The sequence below is a fragment of the Rhincodon typus genome, chromosome 42 (genome assembly GCF_021869965.1).
Source record: "Rhincodon typus isolate 14 chromosome 42, sRhiTyp1.1, whole genome shotgun sequence".
Taxonomy (NCBI): domain Eukaryota; kingdom Metazoa; phylum Chordata; class Chondrichthyes; order Orectolobiformes; family Rhincodontidae; genus Rhincodon; species Rhincodon typus.
In genome coordinates, this window is record NC_063373.1 from 10,620,134 (window position 1) to 10,641,797 (window position 21,664).

The 21,664-nt window shown below is 40.6% G+C and overlaps 1 protein-coding gene across 1 annotated transcript; it reads right to left on the reverse strand.

Annotated features, from left to right (window-relative positions):
- Positions 1–12,935: 12,935 nt before the first annotated feature.
- On the reverse strand, positions 12,936–13,829 carry LOC109911108 (probable G-protein coupled receptor 139). Its single transcript, XM_020510371.1, has one exon. It carries the CDS (start codon positions 13,827–13,829, stop codon positions 12,936–12,938), a length of 894 nt encoding a protein of 297 aa, XP_020365960.1.
- Between the last annotated feature and the right edge of the window lie 7,835 nt (positions 13,830–21,664).

Here is a 21,664-nt window from a genome sequence, read left to right on the forward strand (position 1 = left end):
CAGCGCACAGCGGAGACTAAACAATTCCCATATTTCCACAGTTCCTCCTCAGTATGACTGCATTCGTGGTTATTGAGGCCAGTTAATCGGTTTCACATGTATCCGTTCTGCCCACTGTGAATTTTGCGTTTTCTTTCTATTTTCAAAATCTGTTGATATTCCGATTATGATAAATTCGGGGACTCGATCACACCATGATGTTATGTTTGGTTTCAGTTTTATGCCCGCAATCTTGCTTTGTTTAGACCCCATCAACCTGATTAAAGTAGAAAAGGGAATTAAGAGAGACGCTTCTAAATTACAGAGGCAGGTTGTAAAATTGTCATGAATGAGTCTGACAATTTGTGGAGTTTACACTTGAGAAAAGTGACCATGAAGGCAGCTGGATTATCATAAATGCCAAACTCGGACAAAGACTAATGTCAATCAGTGTAGGGAACCTGTTGCCTGATCTGGCCTACTCAGGACTGTATATGACGTCTCTGGAAAAGAGAGAGAGAAATGAGAGACTTGTTTACAAGGAAATGAGAGTCTCGGTTGCAAAGAGACAGAGAGAGAACAGAGCATTCTTTCCACTAAATATTAGGAACATCAAATTCAACGCCTCCTTACCCTGTCTGAAATCCATTCCCCAGCCAACGAATGAAGGTCCCTCTCTGGCAACTGTGGGATATTTGTGAATGATACCTCAGAAGGTTGGTTCAATATTTCAGCCCAATTTCAGATACTAACCACTTGTCGGTATCATCAGTCAAACCGTCCATTTCCAATCAGTAGCATCGTCTGTCTCTGACGCCACGTCAGGTCATCTAAGTCCATTCCATTATTTTCAGGAGATTGATCAATTCTAATACCTCCTATATTCAACTTCTCTGTAAATGAGATTACCCACTCTCTGCTGCCCGTCCAGTCACTAAGACCAAACCTTGCTGAGCCATCTCCAATGACATCAAAACAGTCTCCCAGAGGATGGCCGTGCACACTCTCTGCGCCATCTTGAACATTTAAAAATGGTGACTGTGAAGCCTGCATGCATCCTTGTCCCTTAGCAAGATGGAGACGGTAAACTTGAACGTCTTTGCGGATTAATGCCCCAGATCTCCCAACGCGAGGCCCGGAGTGTCTGATTCAGGATTTGTGGCTTACACAATGTGTTGTGAAGTCAGCCAGTTCGTCTCTTGCAAGTACGCTCCCACAGGCAGGACCACTGCTCCCCTTTCTCCCGCTGGACAAAGCGGCTCCAAGTCTTTCACAGCCCTGAACAATGTGACACGTGCGCATGCTCCAGATACAATCCACATGCACTTGCATCTGAGTGTTGTTGAATGAATAGGGTACGTTCACTTCCGCAACAATGTTGGATAGCAAGAGAGCTATTTAAACTCCATATGGGCAATTGAAATTAACGTTCTTACTTGATTTCTACAAAGTAATTGGAAAACAGGAAAATCGACGTGATCTGCATCTCTTTTTTTTTAATTCTTCCATCTATTTCTTAGAGAGATTTAATACTCAATCTCCGCTCACAATCATCAGAGTCATGGAGTTGCACAGCACGGAAACAACCACTTCTGTTCGAAAAGTCCAGGCTGCCCACCTCTCTGCTCTTGGCTAATATCCTTAAAAACCTACCCCTTGATGGTCTTATGCAAATGTCTTTTAAACTTTGTAACTGTACTTGCATTCACCACTTTCTCTTGTCAGTCCATTCCACACACGAAACACTCTCTGTATAAACAAGTTGCCCCAAATATCCTTTTTATATCTTTATCCTCTAAACTTAACAAAAAGTATGCCGTCTCGTTTTGAACTCCGTCACCCTAGGAGAGAGGTCCTTGTCGTTCACCTATCTATGCGCCTCATGATTTTAAAAATGTCAATAAGGTCACCCTTCAACCTCCTACGTGCCAGTGAAAAAAAGTCCCAGAATATCAACCCTCTCCTTACAGCTCAAAACTTCCATAGCCAGCAAAGTTCTGGTAAAACTCTTCAGAAGCCTGTCCAGCTTAATAATACCCTTCCTATAAATGGGCGTCAAGAACTGGGTACAGTATTCTAGAAAAGGCATCATCAATGCACTGTTAAACGTCAACATTACATGGAAGGACTAAGCAACGAAGGCAAGCATCCTAAACATAATCTTAACCACCCTGTCTATCTGTGAAGCAAATTTCAAAGAATTGTGTACCTGTGTGATGACGCTGTGGATATAAGAGTTTATCCTGAATTTTTTTTTATTTTGAAAACAAGTTTTATTGTACAGAGCAGACTCTGCGAAGATAAACATTTTGTGAAGCATTGCTTGTTTTTTTTTTTCAAGTTGCAGCAATCAAAGCAGCCTGATCAGAAATTGTCAATATCCTACTCACAAAACCAGGATTTTTATTTGTAGCGTTCAGCAATTGCTGCATGGGTCTTGAAGAGGTGCAAGCTATGTTTTGCCTCCCGCTGTTACAACCCAAAGCTGGGCGTTCTCTGTCTGTTATGGGAGTTACATGTGAGAGAATACCGAATTTGCCTTTTGCCAATGGTGTGTAAATGGGCTGTTACTATATTCGAACAGATTTTCAGTAATACTTACTGTGTTTATTATTCCGTTATGTATTACAATCGAGTTAAGTTATTCCAATTCCTTCTGTCTTTCTTGTATTTTAACTATAGTCGATGGATAAAATAAGTTTTGCTTTAAATCCAGTAGTTTGACCAATTGAATTGCACCTGGAACGCAGCACCTAACATTTTCCATTAAATTAAGACATGTTAGGGTAAAGATTATCTTCTGGTTCATAACACCTGAAACCCCAAGTCGCTTTGTTCTACAACATGACTCAGGGCCATACTATTAATTGTTTAAGTCCTGTTCTTGTTTCTTTTATGCAATACCTTCAATTTATCCAAACTAAACGGCAACTACCACTCCTCAGACCATTGACCCAATTGATCATGATCTTGTAATCCTAGATAACCTTCTTCATTGTCGACTATGCCACCAGTTCTCATATTATCTTCAAATTTACGAGCCTTGCTTCCTATATTGTAATCCGAATCATTTATATAAATGACAAACAAAAGTGACTTGTAAAGCTTTTCACCTCTTCCTTTTCTGACTGATCCTGAAGGACTCAGCCTCCCTCAGTCATCCAGCTCCGCCCGTCATTCACTCTGATTTTTAGAGGCCTCGCTGTTGCCACTTGTTTGAATAGGCTCGCTCCCTCATCCCTATTCATACAAAGCTGCGGTCAGCAATCGGCCATCGATGACTGAGCATGTGCAGGATCGGCTGTGGCGAATGAGAGAGGAATGGGAGGGTAGAACGAGGATGGGTTTCGAGGCTTCTGATTCATGCTGCGTTGGCCTTGATTCTGTGATGTGGAGCCCCGCTCGTTCATCTGGTGGAAATGGGGTGGGCTTTGTGCTCGAACAAGAGAAGGAACAAATGTTTACCTAACCTGGGATTACCAGCTCTGAATCTCTATCATGCACTGACAGGGTGTGAGGAGGGAAGGCTTTATATAAACAAAGCTCCAACTAAACCTTGTGGTAAACACATTCAAAAAGTGAATAACATCGACCTGGGAACGTGAAAGACGACTTTTTTTCTTTCTCTGCTCTGAATGTGGGAAAATATTTCAAACATCAGGGTAACTGGAAAAGCTCCAAGATAGACAAAAGTGCGCAGATTGTGGAAATAACTTAAACCAGTTAGGCAGTCTGAAAACCGTCACACTAGGGGAAAAAAAAAAATGTACACGTGTTGTTTGTGTAGGGAAGGCTTCAACGAATTATCAATCCAGGAGATTCTGGAGGTTCCCCACCCTCTAGGGAATATGTGTAAATTTTGAGAACTGTGGGAGATGTTTCAAATGCCCATCTAAGTTGGAAACACATCGACAATATCACACGGAAGAGGACGTTCACCTGCCCTGCCCAAACTGGGAAGGGATTCACTCATTTATTCCATATGTTGACTCACTGGCGGGTTCATATTGTCAAGTAACATTCAAATGTTCAAACTGCAGGCAGTTCTATAAAAGTTCTAAGGGACTGATGCTCCAAAAACATGTTCACTCTGATGAGACAACAATCTCATGCTCCCTCAGTCAGACTGAGTTTAAATGGCTATCTGATCTCACTGCATCAGTGAGTGCACACCAGGGAAAGGCCTTTCTCCTTTGCTGAACATGAAAAAAGATTCACTATTTCATCCAAGCTGCTGACGCACCAGAGGCTTCACTCTGCGAATAGACCATTCACCTGAATGTGTGTGTTTTAAGGGTTTCACTAATTCACCTAAGCTGCTGATACACCGGCAAGCTCACATTGTGGAGAGGCCATTCACTCACCTCAAGTGTGGGATGGGGTACGGTAAAGCATCAATTTTGCTAAAACAATCAGTGACTTCGCACAGAGGAGAGACCGTCCATCTGTCCAGAGCGTGAGAAGGGATTCTTTGCTCAGCCACCAGTGAATTCACACCGTGAAGAGACCATTCATTTGCCTTTGATGTGGCAAGTTCATATCGGAGAGAGTCTATTCACCTGCCTGGAATGTGGGAAGGAAATCATTATTTCATCTGAAATTCTGATGCAACAGCAAATTTACACTGAGAAGACGCTGTTCACCTGCTTTGACTGTGGGAAGTGATTCACTCAAAAATCTACCCTGCTGACATATCAGCGAGTTCAGACTGAGAAGAGGTCATTCACCTTCTCCAGATGTGGGAAAGGATTCACCCGGTTATCCAATTTGCTGAATCACCAGCGAATTCACAAACGACTACAGTGACTATTATTTTCTGTTAATGACATCACAGATTGGATCATGTTCATTGACATCTTCTGATAGTGTTAATAAACTTCAGCCCACTTATACTGTCCTTTATTCTGCTTGCAGTCAGGTAAATCAGCTTTGAGTTAAATTTAGAATTCATCTTGTCCACAAGACCCACTTCCTATTAGAGCAATACTATTCTGACCGAATTTCTGAATTGTCAGTTTCTCCATGCGACAAATTGTTTTCCGTTCAGGCGTTGTCCCTCTCTCCTTTAAATTTGCCATCTCTCCAGCCTAAAATAAACTCTTTATCCCCTCTTTGCAAACTGCTGCCCGAGCAACAATGTCCGTTTCTTAACCTGTCACCTCTAAAATTCGTGTCCACCTTTCACAGAACTCCGTGTTTGAATCCCTCCAATCAGAATTCTAATTGCTAATACAGAATACAAGCAGTTCGGATGAAATAACAATTTACATCCTCTGCGACTGACAAAGATAAGCTAGCTCATCTCAAAATCCTCACTCTGTTATAGACTTTAACCATGTTGAGCAAAGCATTGTGCTCCAGTTCTGAAGAACAGTGATACTATTACTATCGCTCCACAGCTGCCGCTAGACCTGCTGAGTTTCTCCTTCATTTTCTGGGATTTTTTCAGACTTCTGGCATCAACAATATTTTGCTTATAATTGTTTCCAAAACCTCCCCATCATCATCCAGTAGAGTGGAGTTGATTTCTTACCGTCCTGTTCATCTCTATCTGATAATAGCACCGGCATTTTCTTCCTCTCACACTCATGCAGTTTCCTCTGGTTTTCTTAGAAGGTCCACCCTCGGCCTCCTCTTATTTCTCATCAATATGCCACAACAGTGACAACATCTGCAAACACACTATCAGTTGTTACATGTTAGCTGGCAGCTCCCAGATCAACCTCAGCACAATCTCAAAACTCATCACCGTCAGTACACATAAAAAGTCAGGGCATATCATTCCGGATTTTATGGCTACATTTTTTTTCTACTTGCATCTCCCCATAGCTATAAGTTTGAGATAACGAAGTCAAATGCTATGTCAGTGAGGAAAGATGCAAGTCTGTTTGCGGTCTTCCCTAGTGGTCTTGTGGTTAGGATTTGGCGCTTTCCTTGCCCTGTCCAGGTTGGATTAAATTTCGAATTCATAGAATCCTTGCAGTATGGAAGCAGGGCATTTGGCCCATCGAGTCCTCAACGTCCATACCGCGCAAATCCACCCTCCTATCCTGCATAGCCCGTTGCCAATCCACCTAAATGCATATCCCTGCACAATATAGTATTATCATGGCAAATCTACTTCGCCTGCACATCTTTGAAATGTGGGAGGAAACCGGAGCACCCGGAGGAAACCCACGCAGACATGGGGAGAATGTGCAAACACCACACAGATAGATGCCCGAGAGTAAAATCGAACCTGGGTCCGTAGCGCTACAAGGCAGCAATACTGACTGCTGAGCCATCGGGACAGAGTACGGCTTAGTTCTTTTCTATCAAGTGTAGCAGAAAGTTTGGCTTAGCCATGGTCTTTTCAAAGGAACAATCTTGATACACCGTGATGTAAGCATCAGTAAAACATGCCTCTTTCAGTATTGTAACAGCTATTAAAAACTACAAGGAATTCCTCACAGTGACAACAGCAAAAGCTGAGCAGCTTTGTCAAAATAACGAGGGTTTTACATCAGAGATGAAAGCATCACGGAGGGCTGGTTACAAATCGCGTATTTGTTTTGTTTCTGAGTACTTCGGCGCTCTTAACTACCGGCTGCAGTACTACATAAATCCTGTTCCCTTTTGAAACACACACGATTTTTAAGCTGCTTGGCAGCTTGAATGCCTACAGGTTGTTTTCCCTTCTGGGACAGTCTTAGACCAGAGGGCATAATCTCAGAAAACGGGTCATAAATTTAAGAGAGAGATGAGGAGGAAATTCTTCTCTACGACAGTTCTGAATCTTTGCACTTCTTTTCTACAGTCGGTTGCTGAGGCTGGATCATCAGGTATGTAGAAGGATGCGAGAGGCAAAGTTTAAATCAGTTAGGGACTCAAGGGGTATGAGGAAAGGCAGGAAAGGCAGGAAAGTGGAGCTGAAGTTTTTATTTCAAATCAGCCACAATTTAATTGAAGAGAGTACGACTCAAAACATGAATGCATGTCTCACTGGAATGAGTCATAAAACAGCGGAGCAATTATGAATAAAATGACGGAAATTTCCAGCAGAATAAGAGACGATCCGGAAGCAGCCAACTGAGAACAAAAGTGTGTGCTTTGCCAGTGAAATTTATCACTTCTCAAAGTGGGGTCTACTGAAGTGAAGTCGTGACAGTGATTATCATTGCTGGTTGTCCACCTTGTGAATGATCGTATTTCCACTAATGTCCTTGTTCACACCATAACGGTGCAGCATGTAGACATGAGGCATGGATTGGAGCAGTTGCACAATGGATAATGCTTATGAGTACGGTTCAGAAATTTATAAGCTTCCTCATACCTGGCTCAAGTGCAGTTTGCAATTTTCTTGTCTCTTCAAGTCAAGACCTGAACAAATTCAGCGAGAAGCTTCTGGTCATTACTCGTCCGGGCTCTGGAATCATACTAATTGAATGACACCTGTGCTGATGCTAATCCTTCATCGTAGCTCAGCGCCTCAAAACAGGCCCCTGTTAGTATTAGCTTGTTCTGTATCTTCCTGCACTGCATTTGCTGAACAACATCAGATTATCGCAGCTCAGTTTACTTCACATTGAAACCCTGTTAACAATATGAACCATTTTGAAGCTTGGAGAGAGGAGCATTTCTGATGAAGCTGGATATGATGTGAAGAAATTACACAAGAGCGTGTATGTGTCAGGTCTCAAGGATTACTATCATCATCACTACTGTTCCAATGGTTAGAATTCAGTGTATGCACCGCCCAGAATTGGGTACATTCTTAATTAGGAAATGAAGATTTATTTATTTTGTGTGAATTGTCTGAATGAAAGCTAATTCCTGGTTATAACCAGAACACACAGCCTGAAACTGCCAGAATCAATCGAGTGAGAGTTTTCTTCCATCTATAAGGACAATGGCTACAGATATAGGAGAAAACTACCACCCACAATCTCCTTTCCAACCATTCGCCATCCTATGTTGGAAATATATCTCTGTTCCTTCAGTGTCGCTGGGTCCAAATCCTGGAACTCCCTCCCTAATGGCACGATGCCTGTACCTACATGCCAAAGAGTTCAGGGGTTCAAGAAAGTTGCTCATTCCCTCCATCTCTGGGGGAACTAGGCATAGGCAAAGAATCCTATCTCTGTTAGCGATATTCATGTGCTAGGTAATTTTTTTTTTAAAATGCAGTTTCTAATCATAGACTTGCAATCAGTTAAGAGCAAGGGCAGATGCGGAGCGAGGACGTGAAAAAAAAAGTGCAAGGCAATGATTACTGGGAACCATGAAGCAGGGCGTGAGGGCTGAGCTAGTGGGGCAAGGCTCAATGTAAGTGCCAATGGATCATATTTTATTTCCCACTGTTTACAATGTCTCACACATCGCTCCTGTTTAATTAACAACGTCTCCTTTCCTTTTTAAGTTTCGCTCTGTGTGTATTAAAGCAATTATAGGTCCCAAGAGAATGAACATATCTTCTTTATCACGTTTCTTTAGCAACTGAAAACATCACTTTTAAACCAATGCAACAGAAATTTTATTTACTCTTATCCTGTGTTTTCCGTTATGAGCTTTTTTTTAATGAAAAAGTAGATGATGATTGAAATTCCCAATGAGCAACGTTGAAACACCAGAACACTGAAGTAAACTGACTGAACAGTTAAGGAAAGGGACATATTGATGGACAGAAGAGCTGCACCATGTGGCGCTTTGCCTTACTTGATTAACGCATATGCTTGCTGAACAGCAAACTGTCACTTCAAATTCCAACTGAGTCTCAGTTGCACTTTACAGTTCCCACAGCAAGCCTTTTTGCTAAGATCGTCTGGTTGATCCAACTGAGAACTTGCTGTTGTCTAACAATGCAGAACTATTCAACTGATACTCAAGGACTGGTTGAGCTTCTTTCCCCAAAAATCCTTGATCTGTAAAGTACCGGACCATTAGGAAACAAGAATATGATATCCCTTCCTTTCTTAAAAAAAAGGGAGGAGACAAAAACCGCCTAACTGTAGGTCGATTAGCCGAACATGCATTGTTGGAAAAATGTTGTAATCAATTATTAAAGAAGTAATTGCAATCCATTTCCAAAAGCATAATCAAATCAAGCAAAGTCATCTTGGCTTCATGAAAGGATAAACGTCCCTCACTACTTTCTTAGAGTTTTTCGAGGAAGTCTCTACCAGAGTGGATAGAAGGGAACAAGTGGATGTGTATATTTGGACTTCGAAAAGGCATTTAACAAAGTACCTCACGAAAGTTTAAGAAAGAAAATAAGAGCTTATGACGTTGCAAGTAGTACATTGGAATCGGGATTCAATTGGCTAATAGTCCGGAAATAGTGACTGGGGACAGGGGGTTATTTTACACGTTGTGGTCATGTAGCCAATGTATTTACGTAGGGATCAGTGTTAGGATTGCAAATGTTTACAAATAGATTTACGACTTGGATGAAGGAAATGAATGCACTGTATCCAAATTAGCACGTGACATAAACGTCAGTGATAAAAAAAAGATAAGTACGAGAGGGATACAAACAGTTTATGAGAGATAGAAACATTTTAAGTAAGTGAGAAAAAAAGTTGGCAAACACAATATAACGTGTAAAATTTGAAATTGTTCATTTCAGAAGGGAGAACAAAAGAACAATGTAATATTTAAACGGTGGGAAACTGCGGAAATTTGGAACACAAAAGGAATTGGTAGTTTTGCACGAAACACAGAAAGCTAGCGTACAGGTGTAGCAGGTAATCACGAAATTAGATGCAATGTTTCAAGGGTTCGGGTAAAGATTAAAGAAATCATATTGCCACTGTACAAGACGTTGGCAAGACAACACCAGTGGTATCGTGAGAAGTTTTGGTTACATCATTTAAGAAAAGAGATCATTTAACTGGGGCGGATTAGAAGGATTATGAGGATGATCGCTGGTATGCAGTTATTGTCTAATGAGCAAATGCTAAATAGACTGGGCAATTACTCACTGAAGTTTAGAAGAATTGGAGATGATCTCATTAAAACATGTTGAATTCTTAAGATTCGTGTCAGAGTACATGCTGAAAAGATAATACTTCTCTTGGGACAGTCTAGGACCAAATGGCTTGGTCTCAAAATAAAACCTTTCCAATTTTAGACCAAGATGAGAAATTTCCTTTCTCAGAGGTTTGTGAGTCTTTGCATCTTTTGCACGTTATCACAGAGCGCTGTGGGAGCAGAGTTCTTGATATATTTAAGATTGATGTAGATAGATTCTTGATCAGTCAGTGAATCAATGGATACGAGAATGAGTAGGAAAGCAGCCATAAGACATATCAGATAAGTGATTCAGGTGGAGCAGTCTCGTGAGGCCGATTGGCCGAATCCAATTCGTATTTCCTATGTTCTTATGTTCTTCTGACGTTGGTGCGCTTTGCAAGTTGAAATCTGCTCATCCACAGCCTGTGGCAATACATCCCCTCACAGTTCATTTTGTGTCCATGTTCAACACACTGGAAGCAAATTTTGGCTGAGCAAGTTTCCTCTGTTTGAACTAACTCTGTTAAGATTTGGTGCTCCCACGCCTGCCGCTAGTTTTAGCCCTAATCAGTGAATGTCGTCTCTTGTTATTTCGTGATCTGTAACAATTAAGTCATTTATGACATCAGATACTCACAACAATTGAATATGTGCGATTTGTCAAAATTAACTTAATCGCGTATATGTTGACAATGCAAACCATATAGTGACTGTACCAAAATCAGTGAACTTACAGTTAAGTATCTCACAACTAAATTTCTCCAGTTCAGTCCTTCCTGCTGTCCTGGTAAATCTCCACGGCAGCATCTCCCGTGAAATCACAGTTACAACGTTACAGCTGCGTTAAACTCCAGGTCTCGGTTAATAATGGCAAGCATCCAATATGACTTCCTAGCCATTTCATTACGCTTGATCACCAATCACAATTGTTCTTGCAAAGCAGAATATCTGACAGAGCCGCCTATTTCTTTGTTCTCACCACATGTGCAATTTTGTCAGTTCCAAAGTCACCTTCTATTGAATGTTAAAAAAGGAACAATCACAAAATTATGCCAAAAATATTAGAATAATAATATCAATTATTGAATATTGGCCGGGAATAAAAGTAGAAATGTTGAGAGACTGTGATAAAGGCGCAGATGTCGTAATTAGTGATTTTCATCTGCATATTGCTACATGAATCAAAATAGCCTGACCAATGAATTCGTGGATAATTTTCAGGGCAATTCGTAGAGCAGATTTTTTTTTCTGAAGTAACTAAGTACATATGTATCAGATCTGTAAATAAGACAGGGTCGCTTAATGACATGTATATGATACGCATGGGTAGCAGTGATTACAACGTGAGTGAATATCAATTTAAGTTGGAGAGAGCCATCTGTTGCCGTTTGATACTTAAATATTAACAAATATGAGGGCACAAAGATCGTTCTAATGAAGGGTCAGAGGACTCGAAACGTTAATTCTGTTCTCTTTTCTCCATACATGTTCCCTGACTCGCTGTTTTCTTTGATTTTCCAGCAATTTATGATTTTGTTTAACGCAGAACGTGCTGGCTTAAGTCAACATGGAACTTAGGTTACAAGATATGACAGTAGAGATGCAGTACTGGGCATCTTTTGAAATTCTGAAGAATACACTCAAGAGTTTATAAGCTTCGCTTCTGAGGCTTATAAAGTGTGTTCTGTTCGCTGGAAAGCTAATGTGCGATACAGAGTTATAACAACCTTGCAGATTCAAACCCCACATTGAACAAATTTACCATTAAGTCCTTACAGTAACAATCTCACACATCGCCTGATATCTGTGTGCCAATCGGATCTCTCTGTCTCTGAGATTTTTTTTGTGCTTCTGCAATTTTTCAGGAAAGTGCAAATTGTAGGAATCCAACTTCGCCTACTTTTGCAATTGACAAGATCTCTAATTGCAGTGCAATATGTAAAAGAACAGTTATAACATAATTTAAAAATTACTGAAAGGAGACTTGATGTTGAAGCTTTTCATTTTGAACACATCAGAACTCGGACACAAGATACAGATTTGAACAAAGAGACATTTTTAAACAGCATAGCAAGAGAGTGCTGATTATCTGGGCTATCATTAGAATGGAGTTGCAGCAAGAAATGTTACCTGTCAAGCTTAATTCTTATACCAGGCAAGTAGATTCTGATTGGCTTTAATTAAACGACCAAACTGCGTCTGTTTAAGTACGATCATGGAGCGATAAGTTTTCATTGTTCCAAGAACACAATGTTTCCAAGAACTTAGAAAATTTATGACCACAATGCTTGTGAAAGACTATTGCAGAAATTGAGGAAAAAGAAAATCAAAGGAAATAAGAATTTGATCATTAAGGAGCAATATTTAAAGACCTAATATTTGGATTCGCACAGAGAAATTGAAAGCGATGCAGTCCAAAGGAAAATATAGAAATGGCAGAGACAGATCGCGAAATTATAAGGTCAAGTAGCAAAGTATGCATTCAGAATCAAGAAATGAAACGTAATGTTTCTCAGAGACGGGTTTGCAAAGTGTGATTCTGAGAAAATGAATAGGATACAACAATGATGGAATAAAAGGAAGGAAGAAAGAAAGAAAGAAATGATGGAAGGGAGGGAGGAAGAAAAGAAGGAAAGGCGGGAAGAATAAGAAAGGAAGACAAATAAAAATAAAGAAAAAGCAAATCAACCCAGACAAAGCATTGATTAAAAGAAAAGAGGTAAACACAGAAAGCTAATCATGTTCGTTGCAAATAAGAGTTAACTATTAGCCCAAGGTGTCAATAAACTCTCCTTTGGTTTGTAAACAGTTAATGTAAGAAATTATTCGATCTAAGAATTTAACAGACAGTGTTTTAGCATCTCTTGAGTGAAGAATCTTCAACCCATAACTTTCAGATTAAACTGAAAAAAGAAAGGTTGGAGCCCTCTGATCAATGATAAGAGTCATGAAATTTATTTGTTTCTTTAATATTTAAAACAGCCAGTGAGAATGGTGAAAGGGCACATCAACAGCTCCTTCAGGTTTTCTTGGAACTTGGTCTGGGAGACTGCGTAGATGAAGACATTGTTGCAGGAACTGAGCAACTGAAACATGTTTGTCATCTCTTGAAAGATGAAGTCTGGGTTCTTGAAATCCAGGCCAGTGAAGTAGCCATTACCAGTAATCCGCACATAGAGGAAATGTGCTACATAGGTGACCCACAGGAGGAGAAAGCTTAGTGAAATGGTGAACAGCAGAACAATGGACCTTCTGCGGTTGGCATTCTCGTGATCTGTGCAATTGTTATTACCCCGGAGCCTTCTCCGGTTTCTGCTAGCAGTTAGGATATGTCTTATGGTCAGAACGTTGAGTAACAGAATGAGGAAGAATGGTAGAACAGGAGTTAAAATGTGATCCAGCCAGTCATAGACTTGCCATGCAGGCGATGTGTAATAGGCGGACTTGATATCACAAAACCAGGGAACTCCATCCACGGTGTACAAGGGTTTGTAGGTAAAGAAGAAAGGGACATTCTTGATGTAACTCATGGCACTGATGCCTCCTATGACCAGCAACGCAGTTTTCTCAGTGCAGTACCTAGTCTTCAGACTCTGACAGCAGATGGCGATAAAACGGTCGATAGTGAATGCCACTGTCAGCCAGACTGACCCATCGCGGGTAGCATAGATAAGCACGGTGCTAACCGTACAACCGGGGGTGGTGGACATAACACTGTACCTGAAGTAAATGCCACCAATCCTGTTGAAGATGACTGCAGTGATGATGACAAGGAAATCATTCGCTGCTATCACCACCAAGTAGTAAGTGATGCACCGAGAAAGTCCACACTGTCCTCGGGACAGAATTATGATCGCCATCAAGTTGGCTGTGAAAAGGAAAGATAGACAGTTTACGAAATGACTTCAAGCCCGCCCACTGTATCTAATTTCCTGGTTCAAGATTCCAATCAGTGAAAAGCCCTAGATTCTTGTTCAATGCCCACTATTGGATGAAACTTGAGTCAATACAGAACACTTTGCTTTCAGTCATCGCTACTAACTCTGTTCTCAGGACATTGATTGCGTCTCCATCTGGGCCATCATCTGAAGCTTCAGATGCTTTAGAATCTTAGAGTCGACTTTCAAATGAGATATGATCCTGAAGACTATCATCCTAATTTTGATTGTTATCACCGATACTGCATATATCAACTTTTTATTTTAATATTATGTGTTCTGTACAGTGCCCTGGCTTATTGATGCTAGAGCCCATGCCCTTGCCATTGTTCAGTCTATACTCAAGATCATTGGAGTTGTCTCTTGAGTGGCACTTTGAATCTGAGTGAATTAGCGATCACCTGACATTTGGCATTCATCTGTCAAGCAATAAGCCACCCCCACCCCCCCCCCCCCCCCCCCACCATGTTATTGCTCGCAGCAATTTCCATTTACCGTCACACCTCTGTGCAAACATTTGTATTGGTTACTGGTTCAACGATAATCTGTGTTTAATATTCTCATCATTGTTATAACAGCTTTCTATAGTCTGCCAGCCCCGATCAGTAGAGATTTAGAATTTCTACAAAAGTACTGACATATAGATATACGAAAGAAAAGCAGAATGAGACCATTAGTGATCTCCATCCTGTTCCACCATCGACTAAAGACGTGAATCATGTTTGTGTTTCAAATGTCGTATTTCCATTTATTTATTGATCTACTTGCCAGACAAGGCTTTATCTACCTCATATGACATTACATGGGCCCAAAACCAGAGCCAGAGGGTCCCAAAGTTGCACAAATCTCTTGGAGAGAAAAGAAACGCTTTATGTTTGTTCTTCAAGGATGATCCCTTAATTTGAAACTGTGCTGTCAATTCTGGACTGGACACAAAGGAAACATCCTTTCTCTCCCAACTTTCCAAGATGACTTATGAAGTGATATACATTATTAAGTCACCCCTCTTTTTTTTCCGAAGGTTCAGAGGAAACAAACTCAGCCGTTCCAATTTATTCTCATACAGTAACCCAGTCATTGCACATGCCAATTAGTAAACCTCTTCTGAACTACCTGCAGCACATTTATATCATTTCTTAAATAAGGAAATCAAAACTACACTTTGTACTTGAGCTGTGGTCTCAACAATGTCCTGTAATACTGACTCATAAGATCCTTAGTTTTAAGTAACGTCCCTGTCATAATATTGAAAAAAATCCCATTAGCATTCTTGATTATAGGCTGTACAAAAAACCCGAAATTTTGTTACATGCAATAGAATGCCTAATCACCCAATGCGTAGAATATCTACTGCCGTTCTCCCTTTAAGTAATACTCTGCCTTTCCACTTTTCTTCCAAAACTGAACAACTTCACACGGTTAGGATTGCACTTACTGCCATTTCGAAGAATGAGTGGATCACATTAAAACAAAATCTACAAAATTCGAATACAACTAGACCTGTTAAACACAGGAAGGAAGCTCTCAATGGCAGTGGAGTTCAGAACCAGGGGCCCCAGTCTTATGATATTGGCGAAAAAAGTTTTGGAATGAAACGAGAAGAAATGTCTTCATCCAGAGAGTAGTGAGCCTATTGATTTCGATACCACAGATAGCAATCGATGACAAAAACAGTGGATGATTCCAGAAAGGAGTTGGATATAGAATTCGGGGCTAAAGGAATCAAAGGGTATGGAGATAAAGCAGGAAAAGACTGCGTTCGATTATCATTATGAGTAGCAGACCAGGCTCTAAGGGCATAATAGGCTACTTTTCCTCGTATTTTCTTTGTAACCTGCTATGACACACCTGTGGAGCAGGTTGAACTTGAACTCGGACCTCCAGGCTCAGAGGTAGATCACTATTACTGCAACACAACGGTCGTCAGAGTAAGCCTTTGTTCTCTGACAGGAAAATGAAACTGGGCTACTGTGGTGATATCGTCCAATTCTAACCACATGGATGCTTAAATCTACTGCATCCTTTGCCAATAGCTCATATCATCGTCAGTACGTAATTTTATAGCTAGGTTGGTCATCAGCGAATTTTACAACATTACCTTCTCTGCCACCATTTAAGTCATTGATCGAAATTATTTTAAAAAATACACATCAAAGACCCCTGCAGGACTTTACTAATCAAGCCAAATGCATAATTATGTGCAGTATCTGTTTCTCCCAGCTAGCCAATTTTTATCCATTTCGAGATGATAGCATCTGCATCATGAGCTTTTATTTTCTGAAATAACCTTTTATGGAGAAACATATTAAATGTCTCTGGAAATCCACGTGCATTCACTTTGCCAGGTCCGTATTAACCACAGCATGCACTATCTCTTCAAAGATGTGTAATAAATTGATTTGAGATTGGTACACAAACCTCCCACATCCTCACATTCTGGCAGTTCTCCCATCTACTACATGTTTGATAAAAATAAGTTACTCCATCGCATTTCTGAGGCTCAACGGGCCCATCTCTGTACCATTCACGGAGACTTGCTTTCTAACCTGCCGTTTGATCAAACTTTTGATCATCTGTCCAAATATCTCCGTCTGTATATCAATATGCAATCTTCATTATTAAGTTTCCTGTGCAACATCGCCAACACGCATAATTCAATGGCTGAATTAGATTTTAAAAATAAATTCGAAGTTCCTAAGTGAAATTTGAAGAAAGGCAATAAATGTTCAGTTTGACAAAGCCAACCATAGCTTCTGACTGAAAAACGAAGACAATTATCCTAAACAAAAAAGCAGAAATGCACTCAAAATTCAGCTCAAAGTGAAACAATTAACAAATTTAAATTTTGAAAATCTATTCGCCCCTATCAAACATTTGTGCAACTAATCTTCAGGGTCATATTGGCAATGACGACGGAACAGTTGAAACTATCTTTGCTTTGACTGTGGCTTCAATACAGCTGTCAAACTGTGGATCTGTGTAATCACTGAACGTACAATGAATTTACACTGCATTTGGAAGGATTCGTTTACAACGCTAATAATTTCTCCACCACTGTCAATAAAATCAGGGCTAATTCAAGTGGACTACACAGACAAAATTGTACTTTTCTATGTATTACACTATTGTTCCTTAAACATTAAAATATTAAACTGAGCTTTTGTTATATTAATATAAATTTTGCACTCAAAAGTATCAGGTTTGCATAATATCATTTATTCTAAATGCTATTTCAGCAATTTAGCAAATAATCATTCTGTAAATGTGCCGCTTAATGCATGAAATAATATATTTAATACTGCATAATGGAAGTGGAACAAATATACTTATATCACTGTAGTTCAGCATAACTTGCGCTCAACCAGTTAAGGCTCATTGCTATTCGTTCCATTTCAGAAAGGAAGGGCGCCATCCCGAATTAGAGTCTGTGTTCTGACGATTTACAAGATTAGATAATTTAAATAATGTGTACAATTTACCCGGGACTCCAATGGCAGCGAGAACAAGATAGTAAATTGCATAGAATAGGCCATTTGCTGGACCATGCATCGTCTTGCAAACACAAAGAAAATTCTCCAAGCTATAAACCTTAGCTATGAGACAAAAACCAAATGGCCTCATTTATACTGGATAAAATTCTCCAGACAAAGCGTTGTTTGAATACACACCTTAGTTACGGTTCAATGAATGCATTAATTAGTTCACAGTTTCATGCTTTCTATTTGTAATGTTGACTAAGTGGATACATTACACAATTGTGGGGAAAGGCTGCCTGGAGAGTAAATCAAACCCACCCCGAAATATAACTTGGAATCTCAATTAAGTTAAGTTCTTGATGTTAAATAATGTGATGAAACCTAGTCTCGAATCTCAAACCATCCACGCCTACTTCAACCACAATCCCAATTATTTTTACGATTTTTCACCTATTGTTTTATGTCTTGTATTTGTTTCTGCTAAGCATCTTAGTTTTGATACTTTCTGGTTGTAAGAATATTAACCAAATTTAGAGATTAAATATTTGGCACAACCTTTAGTTATCAGCTAGAGCATCTCAGTGACACTGGTTACCATGCCAGCAAACACTGTGCCTTATGAGAAGCACAAATTACTTCATGTCATAGAGATATAGAGCACCGAAACAGACCCTTCCGTCCAATTCGTCCATGCCAACCAGATATCTTATATAAATCTAGTCCCATTCGTCAGCATTTGGGTGATATCGCTTTAAAGCATTCCTATTCATACACGCATCCAGATTCCTTATGGCGGATATAATCATAGTAGCCTCCAACACTTCCTTTGGCAGCTTATTCCATACACACACCACACTCTATGTGAAAACGCTGGGCCCTAGGTCTCTTTTATGTATTTCCCCTATCACGTTAAACGTATGCCTTCTGAAGGTTTCGACAAGATTTGTAGCTCAGGTTGTGGATGAGGTACCAGTGTACCAGTGGGTTTGGTTGCAAATGTTTAGCTACCCTGCTGGGTAACACCGTCAGTAGGTGAAGCTTGGGTGCTCTGTACCGCTTGTTATTTGTATGCCTAAGTTTGTCGGGGTGTTTGGTACCACTTCCGGTTCTGTGTCTCAGACTCTGTGTACAAACCACTGAGAAACAGACCTGGAATCATAGAATCCTTACAGTGTGGAAACAGGCCCTTCGGCCCAGCAAGTCCACATTGACACTGAGAGCATTCCATCCAGACCCATTCCCCTAATCTACACATCCCTGAACACTACGGGCAATTTAGCATGGCCAATCCACATAGCCTGCACATCTTTGGATTGTGGGAGAAACCGGAGCACCCAGAGGAAACCCACACAGACACGCTGCCCAAGAGTGCAATTGAACCTAGGTCCCTGGCGCTGTGAGGCAGCATTGCTAACCACTGAGCCACCGGGCTGCCCAAATGTCACGTGCCTCGAGCGAATAGCAGAGGATGGTTTCGATCCGTCGTCGTCTGGGTTATGGGCCCAGCACGCTCCCGCTGCGCAATCTGCTTGATGAGTACCAAGTGCTAGCAAACACCCCAACAAACTGAGGAACATAAATAACAAGCGGGATAGAACACCAACGCTTCACCGAGGTGCACTGATGATGTTACCTAGAAGGGTGACGAAATGGTTGCAACCAAACCCACCGATTCAGCGAGCAGGTCTACAACCTATGCCCTCTAGTTATGGAATCCCCCACTCCGGGAAAAAGACCTTGCCTAGCTACCCTCTCCATGTCCCTCGAGATTTTATAAACTTCTACATTGTCACCCATCAGCCTCCGAGGCGCCAGGGAAAATATCCCTGGTCTATTCAGCATTTCCCTACAGCTCAAATCCCTCAAACCAGGCAACATCCTAGTAAATCTTTTCTGAACCCTTTCTAACATCACAATATCCTTTCTATAGAAGGGAGCCAGAACTGCACGCAATACTTGAAAATTGGCTGAACCCATTTCCTGTACAACCGCAACATGAACCCCCAACTCCTATGCTCAATGTACTGTCCAATAAAGGCAAGCACACGAAACGCCTTCTTCGCTATCTTAATGGAAGTGGCGGAAATAGCGTCTGATGGTCTTCTGAATGTGGATGCTGATGGGCTGGTTGGTAAAGACAAGGGGAACTCTACTGCCATTGCGGGAGGGAAGAGAAGGGATGAGGGCGGAAATGCGGGAGATGGGTCAGACACAGTTGAGTGCCCATTCGACAACGGTGCTGGGGAACGCTTGGTTGAGGAAGAAGGTGGACATTTTGGAGGCTCCCTTGTCGATGTTGGCCTCGTCTGAACATGTCCTAGCCCCTAGGCTTGTTAACACATAGACTGCCATTACATGCTAAATGTTGCTAGTCACCAACAAGTCCCCATTAACAACTATTCACCCTCTTAGCCAGATCGTTATCAACTTCGTTGTCTGTACAACTGTTCTTCTCTCTCTTTGGGCTCTATCCTATCGTTTACTCCCTACCCATCCTCCTCCATATTTTTTGCATATAAATCGATGTTTTCCCAGCTACCACTAGTTCTGTAGAAGGGTCACCAGACCCAAAACTTTAACACTGATTTTTTCTTCACAGATGCTGTCAGACCTGTTGAGTTTTTCTGGCAACTTCTGTTTATGTTCCTGATTTACCGCATCCACAGTTCTTTCAGTTTTAATTAATCGAATAAACGTTTGTTGTACTGCTTCTAGATTAGATGATCAAACAGTGGATGTAGTCTCCCCAATGCCCTGCATAGATGCAAGAGTCCTATTTTATAATAAATTTCCCGTGCAAGAAATGATAACTGTCCTTGTCACTTGCACCATCTGGATACTATCTATAAGAGATTCAAACACCAAGTCATTATCCCAAAATCCTGCTTCGTTTAAACATAATGCCATTTTTTTTGTTCTATTTTTCATGCCAAAATGGACAAAGTCACACTCTTTTTCACAATAAACTTCGTCAAATAATGTTTTGTCCATTCACGTAATCTGCATGTAGACATGTTTATATTCTTTACCTTGATTTGGCTATGTCGTTTTCTGCGTTTGTTTACGTCGTTGGTAAATTTAGCCTAAATGCAATGGGTCTGTTCATACAAATCATGCACATAGCCTTGAATAACTGATGATTTAGCATTTATTCCTGCGGCACTCCACTAGATACAGCTAGGTACATCGAGAAAGTTCCTTTGGTCCATACTATTTGCTTCAGTCATTTCACCAATCCTTCATCTTCGTTTATATCTCCCTTCTACACAATGTTCTTTTAACATACTTTGAAAAACGTGATTGCTTGTCAAATACGTTGTAACAACCCAAATACACCATATTAATCTGTTCCACTCTTTTCACTTTACCCGATCAGTTAAACGACACTCCAGCGCACGTATCACCTAACAACTGTGAGCTCGAGTTCGAGCTTTTTGGAGTATTCCCCACTTATTTTTTTTCCACCAGGACACATGAGTGTTTGGCACTTCGCATGGAGAGCAGAACATTGATGTCATGGTACTGACTTCCTGTTCAGGTGTCTAGCCATGTACGAACGAACGTTTCTTTTTTTTAATATTCATTTAATTATTAGTCACGATTTGTGATAAGCTTTTTAGAACTAAACGCAAAACTACATCATAATCACAGAGTGCATGTTCGAAATTGACACAAAATAATTGATAACACGGTAATTTTGGGAGAAATGCCTTTAGGCTCGACTCAGAAGTCGCACGACACCAGATTAAACCGGTTCATGTGACTTCTGAATTTGTCCACCCCACTCCAAAACCGACACCTTCATATGTAAGCCAGAGACGAACTTATTTTAGTGTTTATCATCAAGGCTTTCACTTGACCAAAACTCTAAGGCATAGTTTTGCACTACGGACACAGAATATGCAGACTTTAGTTCAGTCACGAAAACGATGGAGACATCTACTTTGCAAATGCTACAAAGAAAAGACATGAAACATTCAGTTAATCTATTGTTCAACAACCTGCAACTAAGTTGCATGTTGCAACTTAATGGTGTTTGTGTAGAATTTCACCAACTGTAAATAAATGACTCGTTTAATCTAGTCTGAAGGTAAGGTGTACACCTTGAAGGTCTTCGTTAGCTTTTGCAAAACAATACATGGGCGAGAGAATAGACAAATTATTATACAGCCCTCGCTATATTTGGAGTTCTGAGTAAGTTATATATATATATTTATTTCCAAATCATTAGACTCCTTGGCTCTTCTGTTTTGGGTTTGTTTGATTGTAATATTGGATGCC